Raw genomic sequence first — 22,190 nt, 5'->3', positions numbered from 1 at the left:
CTCCGCCCCTAATTGTGGGTTATTAATGGGCTCTCTATTTTATTGCACTGATCTATGTGTCTATTTTGTTCCAGTACCATATTGTTTTCATTACTACAGCTCTGTAGTACATCTTGAAATCTGGGATTGTGATACCTCCAGTTTTGTTCTTTTTTTTTAAGATTACTTTGGTTATTCAGGGTCTGTTGTGGTTCCATAAAAATATTAAAGTTCTGAAAGAATTGCACCTTCAATTTCAGGGTTTTATACCTTTTTTTTTTTTTTTTTTTTAAGAGAGTGAGAGAAAGAGAGAGAGTGGGGGAGGGGCAGGGGGAGAGAGAGGATCTCAAGCAGGCTCCATGCCCAGTGCAGAGCCCAATGCAGGACTTGATCCCACAACCCTGAGATCATGACCTGTGCCAAAATCAAGAATTGGATGCTCAACTGACTGAACCGCTCAGTTGCCCCATGGGTTTCATACATTCTGTAAGAAGGGTCTGCATAGGACGTTCTTTTTTCTTAACATAAGATGACATCTCAGAAATTGCAGGTACAAATCTTTCAGAACTTTAATATTTAAAAAAAATAGAAAAAAAAAAGTCATTCAGGGCCTTGTCTGACTCTTTTGTGAAGGTTAAGGAAGGTCCAAGGGGCTGCAAAGTTGTCTCTGAAAAGGTCTTGTCTCCAGTGCCAGGGGCATTAATGGGGAAAGGTGAACACAACCACAGGCTGGGTGTTTACAGCCAGAAAATTCAGGGGCTTACAGAGATGCCTTAGAACCTAGGCAAGCATCTAGACATCTACACACAATCTGGTTTTCTTTACATATCTCCATGCAAAGGTGTACTTTACAGTGGGAAAGCACATCATTTGCATTACTTTTCAAAATTGGACAGTAAAGATTGCTTTGCTTAACTGGAAGCACTAATGAACTAGAAATTTTCTTGTAAGCATTGTGATTACCTTCCTTCTCTTAAAATTCTCTATATATGCAAGAATTTTTAAAGCCTTTGTCAATGTGCAGGGATATGAAAAGAGAGCCAGGCTGCCATGACTATTTGTAAAAGGTAGTATTTACTTCAGATTCTCACTTCTTCCATGGCCAGGCATACTTTTTCATAAATTAGTACATAGATATAATTATTTTATATATTTATTAGTTACATATGTTTAATATATACTTAAATAACATATATATGTATACATGTATATTTTATATATATATACATACATAGAATAAGCTTTCAAATAGTTTTTAAAACTAGGACTATATGAAGATGACTAAGTGATTTCTTAAAAACAAATGGCCCTAATGTGTAAAGTGCAAACTATATATTTCCATGATGCAATTATTTTTTTCTTTTATTATGTTATGTTAATCACCATACATTACATCATTAGTTTTTGACGTAGTGTTCCATGATTCATTGTTTGCGTATAACACCCAGTGCTCCATTCAGTATGTGCCCTCTTTAATACCCATCACCGGGCTAATCCATCCCCCCAACCCCCTCCCTTCTAGAACCCTCAGTTTGTTTCTCAGAGTCCATGAAAGACTATGGACTTCACACTGCAATTAAAAATGATATATGAATCTTTATTTTTCCAATTTGTATAGAGAACCTTTGGCATGAAGAGGTTTTGTAGCATACCTAAGTTTTCACTACCTTAAGTGGTGAGGTGGGATATGAACCCAAGCAGGCTGGCTCTAGGCTATGCTTCCATCAGGACACACTGGGAGATCGAGCAGAAAGAGTGATAGGACCAGTGAGCTTTGCAATTCCTCCTTTAGGAACAACATGAGAATATGAGGCTAATAAGTCTGAATGGATGGTCAGACCTGGGCTATGATGCTTTCCCAGTCCCTATGATGCTTTCTGTAGTCATGAAGTTGCTTGGGATGGCCCCGATTTTTTAGAAACCTGGGTGTAGGCAAGCAGCTTTGAAAGGTACCTCCTCTGCTTTCATGTTGCACTGTGTCTCCAGACATATGGGATCCCAGAATCCCTCCCAGTTCTGGCATCTGGAAGGCACTCAATACTGTTTTTGAGGACTAGAATCATACAACTATGGCAATTATTAACACATATTTCTTGTATTATCTGTAATGGAACAAAGTAAAATTTGTAAACCGTTTTTTTAAAGTGTGGCTCAGTTGTTAAGCATCTGCCTTTGGCTCAGGTCATGATCCCAGGGTCTTGGGATCAAGCCCCACTTCAGGCTCCCTGCTCAGCGGGAAGCCTGCTTCTCCCTCTCTCACTCTCCCTGCTTGTGTTCCCTTTCTCGCTGTCTCTCTCCGTTAAAAAATAAATACAATCTTTTTAAAAAATAAAATAAATTCTAGTTAGTTGATTTCAGGAGTAGAACTTAGTGATTCATCACTTACATATAATACTCAGTGCTCCTCACAACAAGTGTCCTCCTTAATACACATCACCCATTTATAATCTGGCATTTTTTTAGTTAACATATATTGTGCTATTAATTTCAGGATAGAGTTTGGTGATTCATCAGTTGCATATAACACCCAATGCTCATTACATGAAGTGCTCTCCTTAATGCCCTTCACACACTCACTTGCCTTACCGCAATCCTCAGTTTGTTCCCTATAGTTAAGAGTCTCTTATGATTTGCCTCTCTTTCAGTTTTTTTTTAAAGATTTTATTTATTTATTTGAGAGAGAGAGAATGAGAGACAGAGAACACAAGAGGGAAGAGGGTCAGAGGGAGAAGCAGACCCCCCGCTGAGCAGGGAGCCCGATGCGGGACTTGATCCCAGGACTCCAGGATCATGACCTGAGCCGAAGGCAGTCACTTAACCAACTGAGCCACCTAGGCGCTCCTCTCTTTCAGTTTTTATCTTATTTTATTATTCTTTCTTTTCTGCTATGTTCATCAGTTTTGTTTCTTAAATTCCACATATGAGTGATATCATATGGTATTTGTCTTATTCCGACCAACTTATTTCACTTAGCGTAATATACTCTAGCTCCATTCACATCATTGCAAATGGCAAGATTTCATTCTTTTTGATAGTTGAGTAATATATATCTATATCTATATCTATATCTATATCTATATCTATATCTATATATATATCTCCACTATTCTTTACCCATTCATCTATCAAAGGACATCTTGGCTTTTTCCATATTTTGGCTACTGTGGACATTGCTGCTATAAACATTGGGGTGCATGTGCCCCTTCAAATCACTGTTTTAGTATGCTTTGGATAAATACATGGTAGTATAATTGCTGCATCATAGGATGTAAATCATTTTTGACATTTCAGAGATAAAAGTTCCCGATAAGTATCTAGTCATCAAGGGGTGATAAATGGAAACTATTTCTATGACATTCTCTCTTTACTTTGTGCAGATGCCATTGATATTCTCTCTAGTGGGATGTCTCTGTTTTTAAGTTTTTGTTTATGATTTTCATTTGTGACTATGGTTTTCTTTGCCCTCTTTTCCCCATAATACCAACTTCTTCAAACCTGGATGGGACTAAAATGGCATTTTCATCATTTGATTCCCATCCCTTTGTGAAAACAGAAAAAATAGCAATTTTTAGATAAGGGAAGGCTATATTCTATTTTCCAGTGAAAACATTAATGATGTATTTGCAGTCTATACAGAAATTCCAATTTCCAAGAGGCAAGATGCCAGAAGAGTAGGGGACCTCGTTTCATCTGCTCCCTTGAATTTACCTAGATAACTATCAAGTCACTCTGAACACCTATGAATTCAACCTGATATGTAAAAAAAGAATTGCTGTAATTCTACAAATAGAAAAGCAATCACTTTTTGCAAGGTGGGAGGTGCAAAGAAGTGAATCTGAGGCGATATATTGGAAGATAAATGGTGAGGGGAGCCTCCATAAGCTGGCTGCTGGAAAGTGATATAGCCCCCAGTGCAAGATTGGAACTTTTAGAAATCTGCTCCAGTGAGAGACTTCCTGCCTGAAAGGTGCTCAGTTGGAGAAGCAGGGCAGAATCGTAGGAGGGACAGTGTGGTTTCAGGATCCCCAGGGTCACAGAAAGAATGGGGGTACTTGAGCTGGAAGAGTTCCCAAGTATTGGACCAGGGAGGCCGGCTATGGTCAGCAAACTCAGGAGGGGGCTCTCAGCTCAGTTTGCCATAAACCACAAACCCTAGCAGGATCAGGCAACCACTGTCCATGCACGGACCCTCCAAAGGGATGAAACATGGTGACCCTCCACCTTCCCTGGGAGTATCAGCTCAAGCATGCACTGCAAGAGTCTGCAGAAAAACATGAAAACGATTTTTCCCTGCTTTCTCCCTGAAGAGAGGAGGTTAGGAACTTTGAGCTCCAAGGCTGGAGATTGGGTGGGGCCATTTTATTTTCATCCTCTAAAGAGAAGTGGAAAGCTTTCAGGGAACAAAAGCCACATAGAGCAACCTGAGCAGCTTACACTGAACCTGGCCCACTGGCAAGGGGTGGTGCAACTCCCACGCAAAGACACCTGAGAATCAGAGCAGCAGGCCCCTCCCTCGGAAGACCAGCTGGAACAGCAGGCAAATACCAAGTTTACAGAGCACACAGAACTTCAAAACTCCAGCGCTAGGGGAAAATAGTGTGTAGAATTCGAGTTTTTTTCTCATGATTCTTTTATCTTTCAGTTTAAAATTTTCCCCTTCTTTTTTCTTTTTCTCCTTTTCATCTAGTTTCTTATTTTATCAACTCTTTGTTTTTAAGCCTTTATTTAACTTACATTTTTACATTAACATTTTGTAGATATGTTCTTCATTTTTGGATTCCTTTCACTGTATTCTATTATATATATATATATATATATATATATATATATATATATATATATATGTTTACTTTCTTTACAATTTTGGGATTTAGTGTCTTCTAACAAACAGACCAAAATACACTCAGAACCAAGTGGATCACCCTGTTTTGTCCACAGTGGAGATTATATTCTCTCTCCCCTCCCCCCCTTTTTTTCTTTTTCTTTTCTTTTTTGGTTTCTGATCTCTTTGGATTTGTCTAGTGTGTATTTCACTTGGGTCATGGTTGATATTTTTGATTTTGTTAATCCATTCTTCTCCTGGCAAAATTACTAGAAGGAGGAATTCACAAAAAAAGAAAGAACCAGAGGTAAAACTCTCTGCCACAGATCTAGTCGATACGGATATAAGTAAAATGTCAGAGCTGGAATTCAGAATGACGATTATGTTACTAGCTGAGTTGAAAAAGGCATGAGACACTAGAGAATCTCCTAGGGCAGAAATAAAATTTAAAGAGGCTGAAATTAAAAGTGCTTTAACAGAGATGCAGTCTAAAATAGATGCTCTAACAGCTAGGGTTAATGACACAGAAGACAGAGTCAGTGACATAGAAGACAAGATGATGATGGAAAGGAAGGAAGGTGAGGAAAAGAGAGAAAAACAACTAATGGACCACTGGGAGAGGCTTCAAGAAAGCAGCAACCCTATAAAGTGAAACAATATTAAAATTGCTGGGTTCCCAGAGGAAGAAGAAAGAGAGAGAGGACCAGAAGGTATATTGAGGCAAATCATAGCTAGGAACTTCCCTAATCTGGGGAAGGAAATAGACAAAAGTCCAAGAGGTAGAAAGAATCCCCCTCAAAATCAATAAAAATAAACAAACACTCTGACATATAATAGTGAAGCTTGCAAATTTCAGAGATAAAGAGAAAATCATGAAAGCTGCTCAAGACAAGTGGTTCTTAAACTACAGGGGTAGGGCCAGTAGACTGGCAGCAGACCTATCCACAGAACTTGGTAGTCCAGAAAGGGCTGGCATGATATATTCAGGGTACTAAATGAGAAAGAGATGCAGCCAAGAATACTTTATCCATCAAGGCTGTCATTCAGAATGGAAGGAGAGACAAAGAGCTTCCAAGACAAACAGAAACTAAAAGAATTTGTGATTACTAAACCAGCCCTGGAGAAATATTAAAGGGATCCTGTAAGTGAAGAGAGGCCAAAAGTAACATAGTCTAGAAAGAAAGAGACAATCTACAGAACAGAGACTTTACAGGTAATACAATGGCACTAACTTCTTATCCTTCAGTAGTTACTCTGAATATAAATGGGATAAATGTTCCAATCAAAAGAGACAAGGTATCAGATTGGATAAAAAAGCAAGACCCATCAATATGCTATCTACAAGAGACTCATTTTAGACCTAAACACCTCCAGATTGAAAGTGAGGGGGTGGAGAACTATTTATCATGCTAATGAACATCAAAAGAAAGTTGGGGTAGCAATACTCAGATAAATTAGTTTTTAAGCCAAAGACTGTAGTAAGGGATGAAGAGGGACACTATATCATACTTAAAGGGTCTATCCAAAAAAAAAAAGATTTAACAATTATAAATATTTATGCTAACTTGGGAGCAGCCAATTATATAAACCAATCAATAACAAAATTAAAGAAACACATCAAAAATAATACAATAATAGTAGGGGACATCAACACTGCACTCAGAGCAATGGACAGATCATCTAAGCAGAAGATCAATAAGGAAAGAAGGGCTTTGAATGACACACTGAACCAGATGGACTTCACAGATATATACAGAGCATTCCATCCTAAAGCAACAGAATACACATTCTTCTCAAGTACACATGGAACATTTTCCAGAATAGATCACATACTGGGTCACACATCAGGTCTCAACCAGTACTAAAATATTGGGATTTTTCCCTGCATATTTTTGGACCACAATGCTTTGAAATGAACTCAATCACAAGAGGAAATTTGGAAGGAACTCAAAATCTTGGACGTTAAAGAACATCCTACTAAAGAATGAATGGGTCAACAAGGAAATTAAAGAAGAATTTAAAAAATTCATGGAAACAAATGAAAATGAAAACACAAATATTCAAAACCTTTGGGATACAACTAAGGTGGTCCTAAGAGGGAAGTACATACTTTCTCAAAAAGTTAGAAAAATCTCAAATACACAATCTAAACTTAATCATAAAGCAGCTGGAGAAAGAACTGCAAATAAAGCCTAAACCAAGCAGGAGAAGAGAAAGAATAAAGATTGGATCAGAAATCAATGAAAAAGCAACCAAAAGAATGGTATAACAGATCAATGAAACTAGAATCTGGTTCTTTGAAAGAATTAATAATATTGATAAACCCCTAGCCATACTTATCAAAAAGAAAAGAGAAAGGACCCAAATTAATAAAATCATGAATGAAAGAGGAGAGATCACAACCAGTATCAAGGAAATACAAACAATTGTAAGAACATATTATGAGCAACTATATGCCAACAGATTAGACAATCTGGTAGAAATGGATGCATTCCTGGAAACTTATAAACTACCAAAACTGAAACAGGAAGAATAGAAAACCTGAAAAGACCCATAACCAGCAAGGAAATTGAGGAAGTAATCAAAAATCTCCCAACAAAAAAGAGTCCAGGGCTGGATGGCTTTACAGGGGAATTCTACCAAACATTTAAAGAACTAATACCTATTCTTTTGAAGCGGTTTCAAAAAAATAAAAAAATAAAAATGGGAGGAAAACTTCCAAACTCATTCTATGAGGCCAGCATTACCTTGATCCCCAAATCAGACAAAGACCCCATCAAAAAGGAGAACTACAGACCAATATCCCTGTGAACATGGATGCCAAAATTCTCATCAAGATATTAGCCAGTAGGATCCAACAGTACATTAAAAGGATTATTCACCATGACCAAGTGGGATTTATTCCTGGGCTGCAAGCATGGTTCAACATTCACAAATCAATCAATGTGATAGAGCACATTAATAAAAGAAAGGACAAGAACCATATTATCCTTTCAACTGATGCAGAAAAAGCATTTGCCAAAACGCAGCATCCTTTCTTGATTAAAATTCCACAGTGTAGGGATAGAGGGAACATACCTCAATATCATAAAAGCCATCTACAAAAGTCCACAGCAAATATCACTCTCAATGGGGAATAACTGAAAGCTTTTCCCTTAAGGTCAGGAACATGACAGGAATGCCCACTCTCACGACTGTTGTTCAATATAGCCTCAGCAATCAGACAACAGGAAGAAATAAAAGGCATTCAAATTGGCAAAAAGGAAGTCAAACTCTCACTCTTCACAGATGACATGATACTTTATGTGGAAAACCCAAAAGACTCCACCCCAAAACTGCTAAAATTCATACAGGAATTCAGGAAAGTGGCAAGATATAAAATCAATGCACAGAAATCAGTTGGTATTTCTATATACTAACAATGAGACAGAAGAAAGAGAAATTAAAGAATTGATCCCATTTACAATAGCACCAAAACCCATAAGATACCTAGGAATAAACCTAGCCAAAGTGGTAAAGGATCTGTACTCCAAAAACTACAAACTACTTATGAAAGAAATTGAAGAAGACAGAAATGGAAAAACATTCCATGCTCATGGACTGGAAGAATAAATATTGTTTAAAAGTCTATGCTACCCAAAGCAATATACACATTCAATGCATTCCCTATCAAAATATCATCAACATTTTTCACAGGTCTGCAACATATAATCCTAAGATTTGTATGGACCCAGAAAAGATCCTGAATAGCCAGAGGAATGTTGAAAAAGAAAACCAAAGCTGGTGGCATCACAATTCTGGACTTCAAGCTCTATTACAAAGCTGTGTTCATCAAGACAGTATGGTACTGGCACAGAAACAGACAAATAGATAATTGGAACAGAATAGAGAAACCAGAAATGGACCCTCAACTCTATGGTCAACTAATCTTCAACAATGCAGAAAAGCATATCCAATAGAAAAAGGACAGTCTCTTTAATAAAAGGTGCTGGGAAAATTGGACAGCCACATGCAGAAGAATGAAACTGGCCCATTTTCTTATACCACACACAAAGATAAACTCTAAATGGGTGAAAAACCTAAATGTGAAACAGGAATCCATCAAAATCCTAGAGGAGAATACAAACAGCAACCTCTTTGACCTCAGCTGCAGCTATGTCTTGCTAGACACCTCTCCAAAGGCGAAGGAAATGAAAGCAAAAATGAACTACTGGGACTCCACCAAGATAAAAAACTTATGCACAGCAAAGGAAACAGTCAACAAAACTAAAAGGCAACCTATGGAATGGGAGAAGATATTTGCAAATGACATATCAGATAAAGGGTTAGTATCCAAGATCTATAAAGAACTTATGAAACTGAACACTGCAAAAACAAAGAATCCAGTCAAGAAATGGGCAGAAGACATGAATAGATATTTCTTCAAAGAAGACAGACAAATGGCCAACAGATACATGAAAAAATGCTCTACATCACTTGGCTTCAGGGAAATACAAGTCAAAACCACAATGAGATACCACCCCATACCTGTCCGAATGGCCAAAATTAACAAGACAGGAAACAACAAATGTTGGCAAGGGTGTGGAGAAAGCGGAACCCTCTTACACCATTGGTGGGAATGCAAGCTGGTACAGTCACCCTGGAAAACAGTATGGAGGTTCCTCAAGAAGTTAAAAATAGAGATACCCTAAGACGCAGCAATTGCACTACTGGGTATTTACCCCAAAGACACAAATGTAGTGATTTAAAGGGGCACCTGCACCCCAATGTTCATAGCAGCAATGTCCACAACAGCCAAACTGTGGAAAAAGCTGAGATGTCCATTGACAGATGAATGGATAAAGAAGATGTCGTATATACATATATATATATATACACACACACACACACACACATATATGTATATATATACACATTCATATACACACACACACAATGGAATATTACTCAGCCATCAGAAAGGATGAATACTTATCTTTTACATCAATGTGGATAGAACTGGTGGGTATTATGCTAAATGAAATAAATCAATCAGAGAAAGACAATCATCTTATGGTTTCACTCATACTTGGAATATAAGAAATAGCACAGAGGATTATTGGGGAAGGGAGTGAAAACTGAATGGGAAGTCATCAAAGAGGGACAAAAGCCATGAGAGACTCTTAACTATAGGAAAAAAAACTAAGGGTTGCTGGAGGGGAAGTGGGTGGAGGGATGGGGTAATTGGGTTATAGGTATTAAGGAGAGCACATGATGTGATGAGCACTGGGTGTTATACGCAACTGATGGATTGTTGAACACTGCATCTGAAACTAAGTATGTACTATATTGTGGCTAATTGAATTTAAATAAAAAAAGAAAAAGAAATTCCAATTTCCCTAAAAAGCAATGAAATACTATTAAACACCTATATAACAACCCAGAAAGGCTATCTGAGTACTGTATTGGTTATGAATTATAATTTTCCTCCCCACTGGCTTGACTTGAGCTGGGGCCATGAACATGTCTGGGCATTTGTCTTATTTATGGCAGATTGGCCTAGACACATTCATTTGGTGGTTACAGGGTTCCCAAGAGCAGCAAGAGGGTCCAAACCCAGCACTCAAGACTTTCCAAGTTTCTGCTGATGTCACTTTTGCTATTAAGTCACATGGACAAGGCCATGAACAAAATAAAAAAGAATTCTTATAGCTGTTTTCACAAATAACTTACATAGTACCAGACACACTTTCACCCTTCACCTACCTCTTAAAAGCTTTGCTAATGTGCACATAAAGATTCAATATAGCAGATTTTCCACTTGATAGTAAATTTGGATAATAATGTTTGTGAACTGTTATAGTGAATATTGAGACAGTGAGAGTTTGGGTAGCAAGGATAGGTGCATTTTCAAATGGAAAACCTGAAAGTGGCAGAAACTGTGTTTAAGGACAAATGTTACAAACACTTTGGATAACTTTGTGTTGTACTTCTGACACTCTCAACTGACATTTTGCCCCTAGATGAGATATGTGAGCAGCCTTTAATTGGCATGGGCCTGTGATTACTGTTTTATAACAAAAACTTTCATTCACTAATATATTTATCCACCAGTACTAGGTGTGGTACTAAAGGGCTTGGAACCTAAGGAAAAGAGCCTCTGCCCCCTGGGAGTGTGTGTCTGCTGTAAACCCAATCTCCAAGTCCCTGTCCTTTATTAATCATTTTTCCATTTGACCCTCTTCTATGGTAAAGGAAAGGGAAAGTGTTAGGAAGTAATTTTCTGAGTTTTAGAAGTTACAAATTGATATCATTAAGAAGCATAATTTTTCTTCTGTTTTGTCAAAATACTCCACATGCTGCAATAATTCATGGCCTATTTAGGAATCATTAAGCTCTCCAATTATTAAAACAAATTATGAACATAGGCTCTCCACAAGCATGATGTTTTAAACTGGGAGATTCTGCACATTTATCATGTGTTACATTTATTAGTATTTTAAACACATTAATTTCACAGCTATTTATGAATTATATAAAATATTTATTTGTAAGAATGATTTTTTTTCTTCTGCAGAAAGGAAAAATGATTAATGACATAACAAAGAAAGTTTGAGAAACATAAAAATATTTTTCTGTGGGTGGGAAGTGTTTCTTCAACATTTAGTCAAATGTAAACACAATAAAACATCTACCCCATGCACCACACACACTGTCTGCATTATGCCCTCTTGAGTTAGAGTTTGTGGCAGGGCTTCAGAATAAAGAGAACATTCCCCCAAGCCCCACTATCCCCAACCCCAGAGCATCATGGTGTGCTCTTTTCCCTTACAAGAAAGTAATACTGGGGGTGGGCATAGGAATCCATGCCACACTCTGCAAGCTGCAGCATCACAGATGGCTTCTGATTACAGTGGTCCCCCCCCCCTTATCTGTGGTTTCCCTTTCTGTGGTTTCACTAGTCCTTAGTCAACTTCAGTCCAGAAGCAGATGATACTCCTTCTGATCTATCATCAGGTTAGTAGTAGCTTAATGCTTTGTCACAATGCTTATGTCATTCATCCCACCTCAGCTCATCACATAGGCATTTTATCATCTTATCTCATCACAAGAAGAAGTATGACTACAGTACAATAAGATATTTTGAGAGAGAGAGAGACCACATTCATGTAACTTTTTTATAATATATTTGTTATAATTATTCTGTTTTTAATTGGTTATTAATCTCTTACTATGGCTAATTTATAAATAAACTTTATCATAGGTGTGTATGTATAGGAAAAAACATAGTATATCTCGAGTTCAATACTATCCATGGTGTCAGGCATCCACTGGGGGTCTGGGAACATATACCCCTGAGGATGATGGGGGGAGGTGACTGTACTTCATGGAGAACTCAAACATATAAAAGTTCTTTCCAGTGACAGGAAATAGAACATGTATAGAAGTCATTCTATCTCATCTTTATTGCAAAATTAAGACAGAAATGAGTGAAATGGAAAATTACTTTCAACAGTGAAAGGCTAATGTAAGCAGGGATATGGAAATATAAAATGTTAGAATTGGAAGGATCCTTACATTTAATCTACACCAACCACCCCAATTTATAGATGAGAAAACTGAGGCCAAGGAAGGTAACCTCATGTGGTTTGCAAACAGGGTGGACAAGGAGGGAACTTCTGCCCTGGGGGTCTTCCTCTCACATTGCCAGTGATTTTTACCTCTAACAACTAGATTTCAACTGCTCTCAGTCACCTCCAGGGAAGCAGGTTTTGACTGTAGTTTAGAACAATTGGTACTTAGCAGCTGTGTGACTTGATGAAAATTAGTTACTCTCTTAGGTCTCAGTTTACCCCCTGAGAGGAAGGTTATTATAGTCTCTTTCTCAATAATCAGAGCCTGGAAGGTTACAGAAGCATCTGCACCTCATAGGAGTGACTTTGGGTAATGCTCTCTATCTTGTTATATAATTTACTGATTTCAAATCTGCATTTCAAAATATTTTATTGTGAAGGTATATAACCTGTGTATTAATGGGAATGGGGAACAGAGACAATAGGAGAGGAAGGGCAAAGAGGAGGGCCCTATCTTCAGGACACTTTTTGTTTTGCCATTTTTACACGGTAAAAACAAACACTTGAAAAGTTTTACCTGGGTCCCAAAATTCAAACTAATTTTCACCCAGGGAGTAAGTGGTAAAATTCTTCAAGTTTTCTGAGTTTCCACATTCCTAATATAATATGAAATTTTTAAAAATCTGATAATTTTAGTTTCTTTCCAAAATATACTTGGGACTTTAATAGAGAGTATTTTTTTTTTTTTTTTGGTATCATTGATCACATTGTTGGGCCTTGGCCCTGCTTGGAAGAACATTTTCATCCTTTCCTCCTCATTCTCTTATCCGATGAACCAGGGTTAAAGGAGAGAAAGAAGTAACATGTAGGTGCCACACTGGTCATTCTCATATGCTGAATTTTATTTTAAGTATTTAGTGTGTTCCCTATGCAACTATAGCCCATTACATAGTCAGCAAGCATCATTGTGAAGCTAAAATCCTGCCATCAAGGAGGTAAGGTGCCTACTCACCTCATTCAGTCTATTCTGTCTGACAGAATTGTTACTGTCTCATCCAGTATGCTTTTGAACTTGCTTGCAGTCTCTTGCTCCATTTATCTGTGTGGCTCACTCCTGCACCTCACTGAGGTCTTGCAAAGGGAGTGTGCTCTTCAAACACCATCCCAGAAATGGCACACACCACTTTGTTCACATTTCACTTCATCACAAATAAGATGGTCAGACACAGCCCAAACAGGAGGAGAGGGAGATGCAATTCTACCATGTGCTGCAGTATTTGGTGAATAGGACCAATGCAGACCATAATCTGTATCTAGCTGCCAAATATTGTCTCTATCCTACATCAGGGAGGACACATCCTACCCTTCTTCAAATGAGGCAACCCAAAAGGCCCACCCAGCCCCAGCCCCTGGGTCAAGGTTTTGTGTGTGTGTGCTGGCATTCACATTAATTCACATGGTTTTCCTTGGTCCACTGACTTCTAAACTAAAAAGAAAAGCTATTTTACCTATCCCCAATATGTAGTATATCTACAGTGATGGAGAAGAGCCAGGATAATCACAATCAACCCACTGGTTTGCAGCAATTCTGAGACCCTACTCGACAGATCCTGAGTGGGCTCTGTTCCCTGGGAAGAAGCATCTTCTTTGATTAAACTTTAATTCTGCTTCCAGGGTAGGGCTCCAAAGGACACTTCTCCCTGGCTCTTAACTCCATTGTTTAAGAGTTCATTCTTTTTCCACTAACTGCTTTGGTCTTGGGAAAGTGGGCATTGGAGAAGAAGCCCCTATTAAGGTCTAATCAGCTTTTCCAGGCCACAATCTGCCCTTTATAGATAGGAATGCAAAAGTACATTTAGTTTCAAATAGTCACAGATGTCTCTTCCTGACTTGATGGTCCTTTGGCAGTAGAACTCTCGTAAACCTAGCCAGCTTCTTACGTATTAGAAGAGTTTCAAATGTGCATAGCCATATTCACATATCTTTTGTCAACACAATTCTAGGATCCACTAAGTGTCTTTGCTTTTGCATGCCACTGCCTCTCCCACCCTTTTGTTTTCAAATGGACTCTTTTTACTCTTTCTCTTAAATTAAGTACAGGTGCCTTGGCTGCAGCAACCTTCAGTGGAAGAGTTATACTTTGGTCTCTTATCCTGAAGCCACATTTATACAATTAAAGATTTTGTAGGGTGACAACTTAATCCATTTAGGGATTTTTAGCTGTGGGTCTGATTATTTCTGCAAAGCTGAGTTTCAATAGGCTTTTAACTCTCTAGGCGTTTCTTGATATGATTTACTGAGGGGGATTAGGAGCGGTTGCCTGTTCTAACCCTGCAAGAACCTATGTTTGCTTTATCTTTCTTTTCTTTTTCATAACTACTTTCCAACTGGCCAATTATCTTCTGAGATAATTTCTTTCTTATGTTAACTTACAAAGCACAGTCAATAGCGGCAAACATGTTCTAATTAATGTTCCTTTTCCAACCTTTGCGCAAAGAGCTATGCACTCATTAGACATGCTCTGCCTTACTGCAGGTGTCAACTTTAACAAACATTTCACCCATGTGTGACATGAGCCACCTTGCTTCCAGTCCTAAGCCAACACTACGTGTTATAGATTTGTTTCAGCATTCTTTTTTAATACACTGATTTTCTTTTTTTCTTTTGTTTTTTATTGAGATAAAATTGACATTTAACATAATATTAGTTTCAGATATACAAATAATGATTTAATGTACATATATATTGCAAAATGGCACCATGATAAGTCTAGTTAGAAATATTTTTTTCTTGTGATGAGAGATTTTAAGATCTACTCTTAGTGACTTTTGATTATACAATACAGTATTGTCAACTATAGTCACAATGCTGTACATTACATCCCTGGCACTTATTCATTTTATAATGGGAAGTTTGTACTTTTTGATTCCCCCCACCTCTTCTCCCACTTCTCAGTCTCCACCGCTGGAATCCGCCTGTCTGTTCTCTGTATCCATGACTTCAGTTTTTAATTTTTTTTAGTTTCCACATATAAGTGAGATCACAGGTATTTGTCTTTCATTATCTGATTTATTTTACTTGTTTCAGCACTGTTTGAAACCCCTTTTAATTTATTTATTTTTAAAGATTTATTTATTTTTAGAGAGAGAGAGAGAAAGCACACGCATGAGTGGGGGAAGGGGCAGAGGGAGAGGGAGAGAATCCCAAGCAGACTCCTCACTTCTCAGGACCCTGAGATCATGACCTGAGCTGAAAACAAGAATTGGGCACTTAACTGAGTCATCCAGGTGCCCCCAAACCCATTTTAAAATTAGTCAGTATACAACAGGAAATAACACACATGCATACACAACACACACACAAACTTCCTCTTTGTTTCTCTCGGTGTACAATTCCAAGGTCAGAGTCTGTTAATGAGAGACATGTGCAAAGTTCTGGAAGGCAATAATGAGACAGAGGCTATTATCCCCCAGAGGCATGTTTAGGCAGACACATGGACAGAGGGGAGGACTTGCACTGGGCCCCTCTGGATGTTGAGATTTCATTCAACTCTGGAAGCTCCCACAATAACCTGCCCTCAGCTTCTGCTTCCCTGGCATTTGCTCCTGCAGCTGGTCAAATGCTTAAGCAAGACTCAGATTCCCTATACATAATTCTTTCTACATTAAAAACTTGGATGTTTTTTGTCTTTTCTAGCTGGAATCCTAAGTGATACACCGACTTCATTTTTCTGGTTGCTATGTGTGACCATCAAACTTGCTGTTTTTTCACCTTAATTGTATGTTTAATTCCCAGACTAAAATATAAGCTCCATGAAGGGAGGGAGTTTTCTTGTTGGTGCAGTGCTGGGTCTTCAGTGGTTTGCAGGGCATGGCATACTCACTGCAGCAAAGAGATGATGAATGAATGGATTAGTTAATAAAAATCAGGATCTGGTCAGTTGAATTAACTACCTCAGAAAGGTTCTTTAACTGGAAACTTGATGGTAAGGATAAATGTGGGATTTGTTGAGAATTACTGAACCCACACTCTGTAATAGTAATTCATTATTATATCTAATATGTAAATGAAACTGAAAGGTATAAAAATCTCTAACAGTCTGCTTCTAGATCCACTTTACTATGGGCCTAATTGATGATAATCCTTGAAACTGTGTTTAGGGGAAGGGCCTCTGAAGTGGTCCAGTCTCGGAATATTTCTTTTCTTTTTTTTTTAAGATTTTATTTATTTACTTGAGAGAGAGAGAGAGAGAGCACAGAGGGAGAGGGAGAAGCAGACTCCCAGCTGAACAGAGAGACCCATGTGGGGCTCGATACCAGGACCCTGAGATCAGGACCAGAGCCGAAAGTAGACGCTCAACCGACTGAGCCACCCAGGTGCCCCTAGGGACATTTATTTAGGTCTCTTGGTGAAATTAGTCCTATTCCACATCTAATGGTTGCAGCAAAGCCTTATTCTGTGCTGGAATACCAAAAGGTTTCCAATTACAGAGGTCGTGGGAGCCTCACCAGCCTTCTGTTGAATCAGCATTTGGCTTGGGTGTCTGTCACCTTTATAGTTCTTTGTTGTTGCTTGTTTCTTACTTTTCTTTTTGATTTAGATTATGTTGTTTGATAAGGTTTTTAAATGAAAATGATCATTATTATATAAGCTAATACTGTATGGATCTATGCCAGACATTAAGGGTTTTTCATGTAATCATTTCCTTTCTTCTTTATAACCCATTTAGGAGGTGGGCATTCCACCCATTTTACAGATTAGAATGAGGCTTCAATAGGTAACATTACCTGTTAAAACTTAGACTTGTGAATGCAGGGGGATTTATTCTGTGCTTTGAATTATAGTCTACTACCACTTGACCCCTTATCACATTTTATGTGTTTATTACAATTTAAGACTTACAGAATCTTTTGTACATATGTTATCACATTATTGACTAATAATACTTGTTATCATTTGTTAAAATGTTTACCATGTTGAGCCATGCACTATACTAAAGCTCTAACAGAAAGGGATGTGGGGGATTAAGGGCGTAAACATGGAGGAAACCCAAACTTTTGACAAAGAAAATGAAACATACAGAAAATTCATTAATAGAACCACTTTGCCTCTCCTTTTGTTCTGTTTCAGGAATACCAAATTGACATATTTTTTGCTCAGACCTGGACAGACAGTCGCCTTCGATTCAACAGTACTATGAAAATACTCACTCTGAACAGCAACATGGTGGGATTAATATGGATTCCAGACACAATCTTCCGTAATTCTAAAACTGCAGAGGCTCACTGGATCACCACTCCCAATCAGCTACTCAGAATTTGGAATGATGGGAAAATCCTTTATACTTTAAGGTGAGATGTTGGTGGATTTTTAATCACTGGCGGGCTGATAATTTAGATCACTGTAGAGATGGGACCCTATTTTCATTTCTGCGTTCTGTCACTTCTCACGTTTGACATGCTACAGCATCCTGAAAAAGTTTGTCCTAATGCCACTATGTGTGAAAATAAAGGCACACAAATGTTCTACAATGAATATAAACTCATTCCTTCATCAGAATCCATTTCTGCTGGAAGTGGACTGTGGAATTTTCTTTAATATATTTAACCACAGGTCCACTCACCTAAGAAAATAAAGATGTCTTGGTGTACTAATTAACAAATATAATCATAGCCAAATTTAAGACTACAGGAAAAAAAAAAGAGCACAGAGGGTATTCCCCAACGCATCCCTAATGGAAGTGGCAGCTACAGTGTAATGAGACTTCCTGTGGGCCAGGCAGTCCTTACAAAGCTGGGCAAGGTAAGAGAAACTGCACTTCAGAGAAGTGAACTGACTTGCCTGTCCAAAGTCACCACTGGGAACTAGTGTTATCAGAGTTTGAACCTGTGTCTGTATCTCTCAGAAGTCTTTGCACTAGGGTGGCCCAAGTCTAACTGAACACCCAACTGTAACATACCAAAGGAATGCCCTGCACCTTGGCCAGCCTTTCTGTTTGTCTAGCATTAGGATCAGGACAGTACCCTCCAGACACTGTTGTCCCCACTGCCCGTCATCCCTTAGGAGCACTATATGTGCTCACTCTCTTCTAACACTTTCTCTCACCACCTTTGCAGCACCATGGCTCCTCTCTATGTCTCCTGCTCCTGCTTTTGTGCAGTCTTTTCTCCTGTTCTTTCTGCCTCGGGACTTCCTCATTACTTCACTCACTTTCTTTTCTCCTGCTGACTTAGTTCATCCATTCCCACATCTATGCTGAGGCTTCCCATATGCCTACCTCCAACCCAGAACTTCCCCTCTGGACTCCAGAAACTTGGAGCCACCTGCCTATGGGATGTCTCCTCCTGAGGGTCTAAAAGGCATTGCAAATTCAGCATGCCTCAGGAGATGGTGACTTGTCTAATTCTTCTGACGCATGTATCTTCCTGGCTCAGTAAAGCCCACCACCAGCCCCTGGGCACATCTCCTCTCCCACCCCCACGTTCAGTACATGAACTCTTAATTGCAGGTGAATTGTGGCCATGCAGAGAAGTCTGTAACTCAGAATGGTAAACAAGTATCCACAGCACAAATAAAAGTACTGATTAAAATCAAAAGAAGTGGAAGATTAGAGAATTTCAACTTTCAGGGAAATAATAATTTTGGCAGGCGGAGAACAACAACAACAACAAATCCACAGTAGGGAACTCTGCTGATGGATTATAGGTAGAGAGTTGGAGTCTGTAACAGGTGTTTCCACATCAGTCTTAATGGAGTGCGGATGAGACTCTGATGTAAAGGTGAGCCTCAGCAAACCAGAATGGGGACATGGCCTACCCTGGGATCCTTCATAGGAACTCTGGCCCCAGAGCTTTCTGCTCTGGAAGGATGCAAGGCACACACTTGTATAGCCACCACCTGCTTAGTCTAATGAGAGAGTTGTCTAAATATGAAGTCCATTCTACAAGTGGATTAGTTTTGCATTATACCTACCTAGACAAATACACCAGTTTCAAAATGGAAGAAGGTTTTAATTCAGTAAAACAGATCGAAGACAAAGACATATAAAATAACAGTTGTTTTTATTTGTCTCCTCTTTGACTTTGCTTGTATTTCTAGACATATTTGGAATTTTACTAACTGAAGTTCTCTCTGCTACCAATACTTAAAAACAGAACAAAATAACACAAAAACCACTAAATGGTATCCCTGAATGGCACCACTGCCAAGAGTGAGTTAAGTGCACTGCTCTCACTCCCCAATTTTGGTAAAATGACTGCTCTTTGGCTTTGATCTGGGACTTTTCTGGGTTGCTCCTGGCAGACCTCAAGAGTGACCCTTGGCTCTCCTGCAGGCTCACTATAAATGCAGAATGCCAGCTGCAGCTGCACAACTTCCCCATGGATGAGCACTCCTGCCCACTGATTTTCTCCAGCTGTGAGTACCAACTTGGGGTATAAATGCTGTGTAAAGGAATGTCTATTTTCTGTTGATTTATGGCAGATGGTCATGCATCATTGTGCATAGAAAAAAGGGATAATGGTTTTGGTATTAGACACATGGGTGTTTTAACTCTATTGTTTGGATGCATGTTACAGAATAGGTAGCTTTGAAAAAGCTGTGAGCAACTTGACCATTACTTATAATAATGAAAGAGTCAGAAATTGGTGAACAGTTGACTTACCAAAGACCCTTATGTTAATGAGCTGTGCATATTTGGAAGTATACAAAATTCATTTACAATATTTTTGGGTTTAATATCATCTTCAAGCAAGTTGTTTTGTTTTCTGAATAGAAAGATAAAAAATTTTATTTAAATATATTTATATTTGTCTTATTGCCGTATTGTAGGATATAATTTTTCAGTATTTTATTTTCTAATATTTTACATATGATTAATATTAGCTAACGAGTAATCAATCACAAATTCTTTAAGACAATATCTAATACATACAAGGATACATATAAAAGGAAATATCAAATTTATGTGTATTTATAAAATAACTTTTTAAGTAAAGCTCAATATGGAAATACATCTGTAGAATTCAGGATAGTTCCTTTTAAATGTATTGATTACAAGTAGCTAAGTATGACTCATAAGAATTTAATTAACTTTATTGGCTTTCTATAAAATTGCATATGGAGCTTGACAAACAAATGTGATGAAATCTCAGGCAGAGGTTTTGTGGCTTCCCTCACCAGACATTATAGTGAAAAGACAAAAATGAAATAAGAAATGAACACATTTTATAGTTCATTTTAGGTACAGAAAAAGGCAAGGTAGAAAAGCAAAATTTCATTGATCTCTTAGATTGGGTAAAAATATTCTTTTGTAGAGATTAGTTTAAATCCTAATTTAAAATAATATTTTCTCCCAAACCATTATATTTGTTGGTAACACAAATTTTTAATGCCCAGCAAGTAGGTGGCTAATATCTATGAATGTCTGGTAAACTTGCCTGTAGATTCATTTAGGCCTGCTGTTCTCTATTTATTTAATTACTTTAAAAGTTATAGAACCATTCAAATAGTCTATTTCTTTGTGAGTCAGTTTGGTATATATGTATACAATTTTCCTAATGATTTGTCCACTTCACTATTTATTAGTGTTCTCAGTAAACCCAATTTAGCTATGTAGATCCTTCCAATGCTCTGATATGCTATTAATTCATCTATAACTACTATAACTATAATTATTACTACTACATAACTTTAATGGTTGTTTCTTATTATTAGACATCCTATTTTTTGCTTTTTTCTAATTCTTTATGCAATTTGACAGCATCTCATTTCTTTACTAAATTTTTAATGTCATCTTCCACTTATTTAAATTTCCAAAACTTTCCAATATCTTTGTGGGAGCAATTTGCAGAATTTGTTGTTTTGTTTTACTTGGTTACATGGTAATTAATTTACTTTTCTGTTCAATAAATAATTTGTTCATTTGAGCTCATGTTTCTTGGATTCTTTTTCTGTGGGATTTCTTTGAGGCTTACATTTAAAACAGGTTTTTCTAAACAGGTTTTGCTCTGGCTCTGCCTGGGGTCTCTATAACTTTAAAGTTCAAGCCTGGATTCCTAGGCTACATAGTTGGTGTGAATTCTAGCTACATGTCTGTGATTTCAGGCTGTGATTTTATATTCTTAGAAAGACTTTTTTGCTTTTCTGTTGTTCCTAGAGCCAAATCAGGACAGGGAATCTACTTTTAGGGAGAGTTTCTCCTGAGTCCACAAGCTGAGGTTATCTCCTTTCCCTGTGGTAGCAACACAAGTGTCCATCAACAGATGCATGGATAAGCAAAAGTGGGAGAAAGGGTAAAAGATCATGATCCTACTATATACTGTCTATATGAGACACAATTTAGATTCAAAGACAAATTATTTGGAAGTGAAAGGATGAAATAAGATATAGAATGCAAATAGTGTCCAAAAGAGAGTTGGATTGGTTATATTAATATAAGACAAAATATATTAAAGAAAATTGTTATTAAAGACAAAGAAGGATGTTTATAATGATAAAATGTGTCAGCACATCAAGAAATTCACAGTAATAATAAACATGCATGCATCTAATAATAGAACATTAAAATACATAAAGCAAAAATTGACAGATCTGAAGGGAAAAACTGATGATTCAACAACAATAGGTACTTTAATAACTCACTTTAAAAAATGGATAGAAAAACTATAAATAGAAGGTCTATCAGGGAAACAGAAGACTTGAACAGTACTTCAAAGCAACCAGATCTAGTAGATATCTATAGAATAGTCCACTGAACAACAACAATACACATTGTTGTTAAGTGCACATGAGGCTTTCTGCAAGATAAGCCACGTATTAGGTAATGAAACAAATCA

The 22,190-nt window shown here is 37.7% G+C and overlaps 1 protein-coding gene across 1 annotated transcript in view; it reads left to right on the top strand.

Annotated features, from left to right (window-relative positions):
- GABRG3 (gamma-aminobutyric acid type A receptor subunit gamma3) overlaps window positions 1-22,190 on the top strand; it is a 797,287-nt gene that overhangs the window by 419,056 nt on the left and 356,041 nt on the right. Inside the window, exons 4-5 of the mRNA XM_035023930.1 lie at window positions 17,485-17,705; window positions 19,688-19,770. Coding sequence (XP_034879821.1) covers window positions 17,485-17,705; window positions 19,688-19,770 — 304 coding nt within the window. The remainder of the gene's footprint in view (window positions 1-17,484; window positions 17,706-19,687; window positions 19,771-22,190) is intronic.

This window comes from Mirounga leonina, unplaced genomic scaffold, assembly GCF_011800145.1.
Source record: "Mirounga leonina isolate KUSES-001 unplaced genomic scaffold, KU_Mleo_1.0 Mir_178, whole genome shotgun sequence".
Taxonomy (NCBI): domain Eukaryota; kingdom Metazoa; phylum Chordata; class Mammalia; order Carnivora; family Phocidae; genus Mirounga; species Mirounga leonina.
This window is presented reverse-complemented; position numbering and strand designations above follow the sequence as displayed.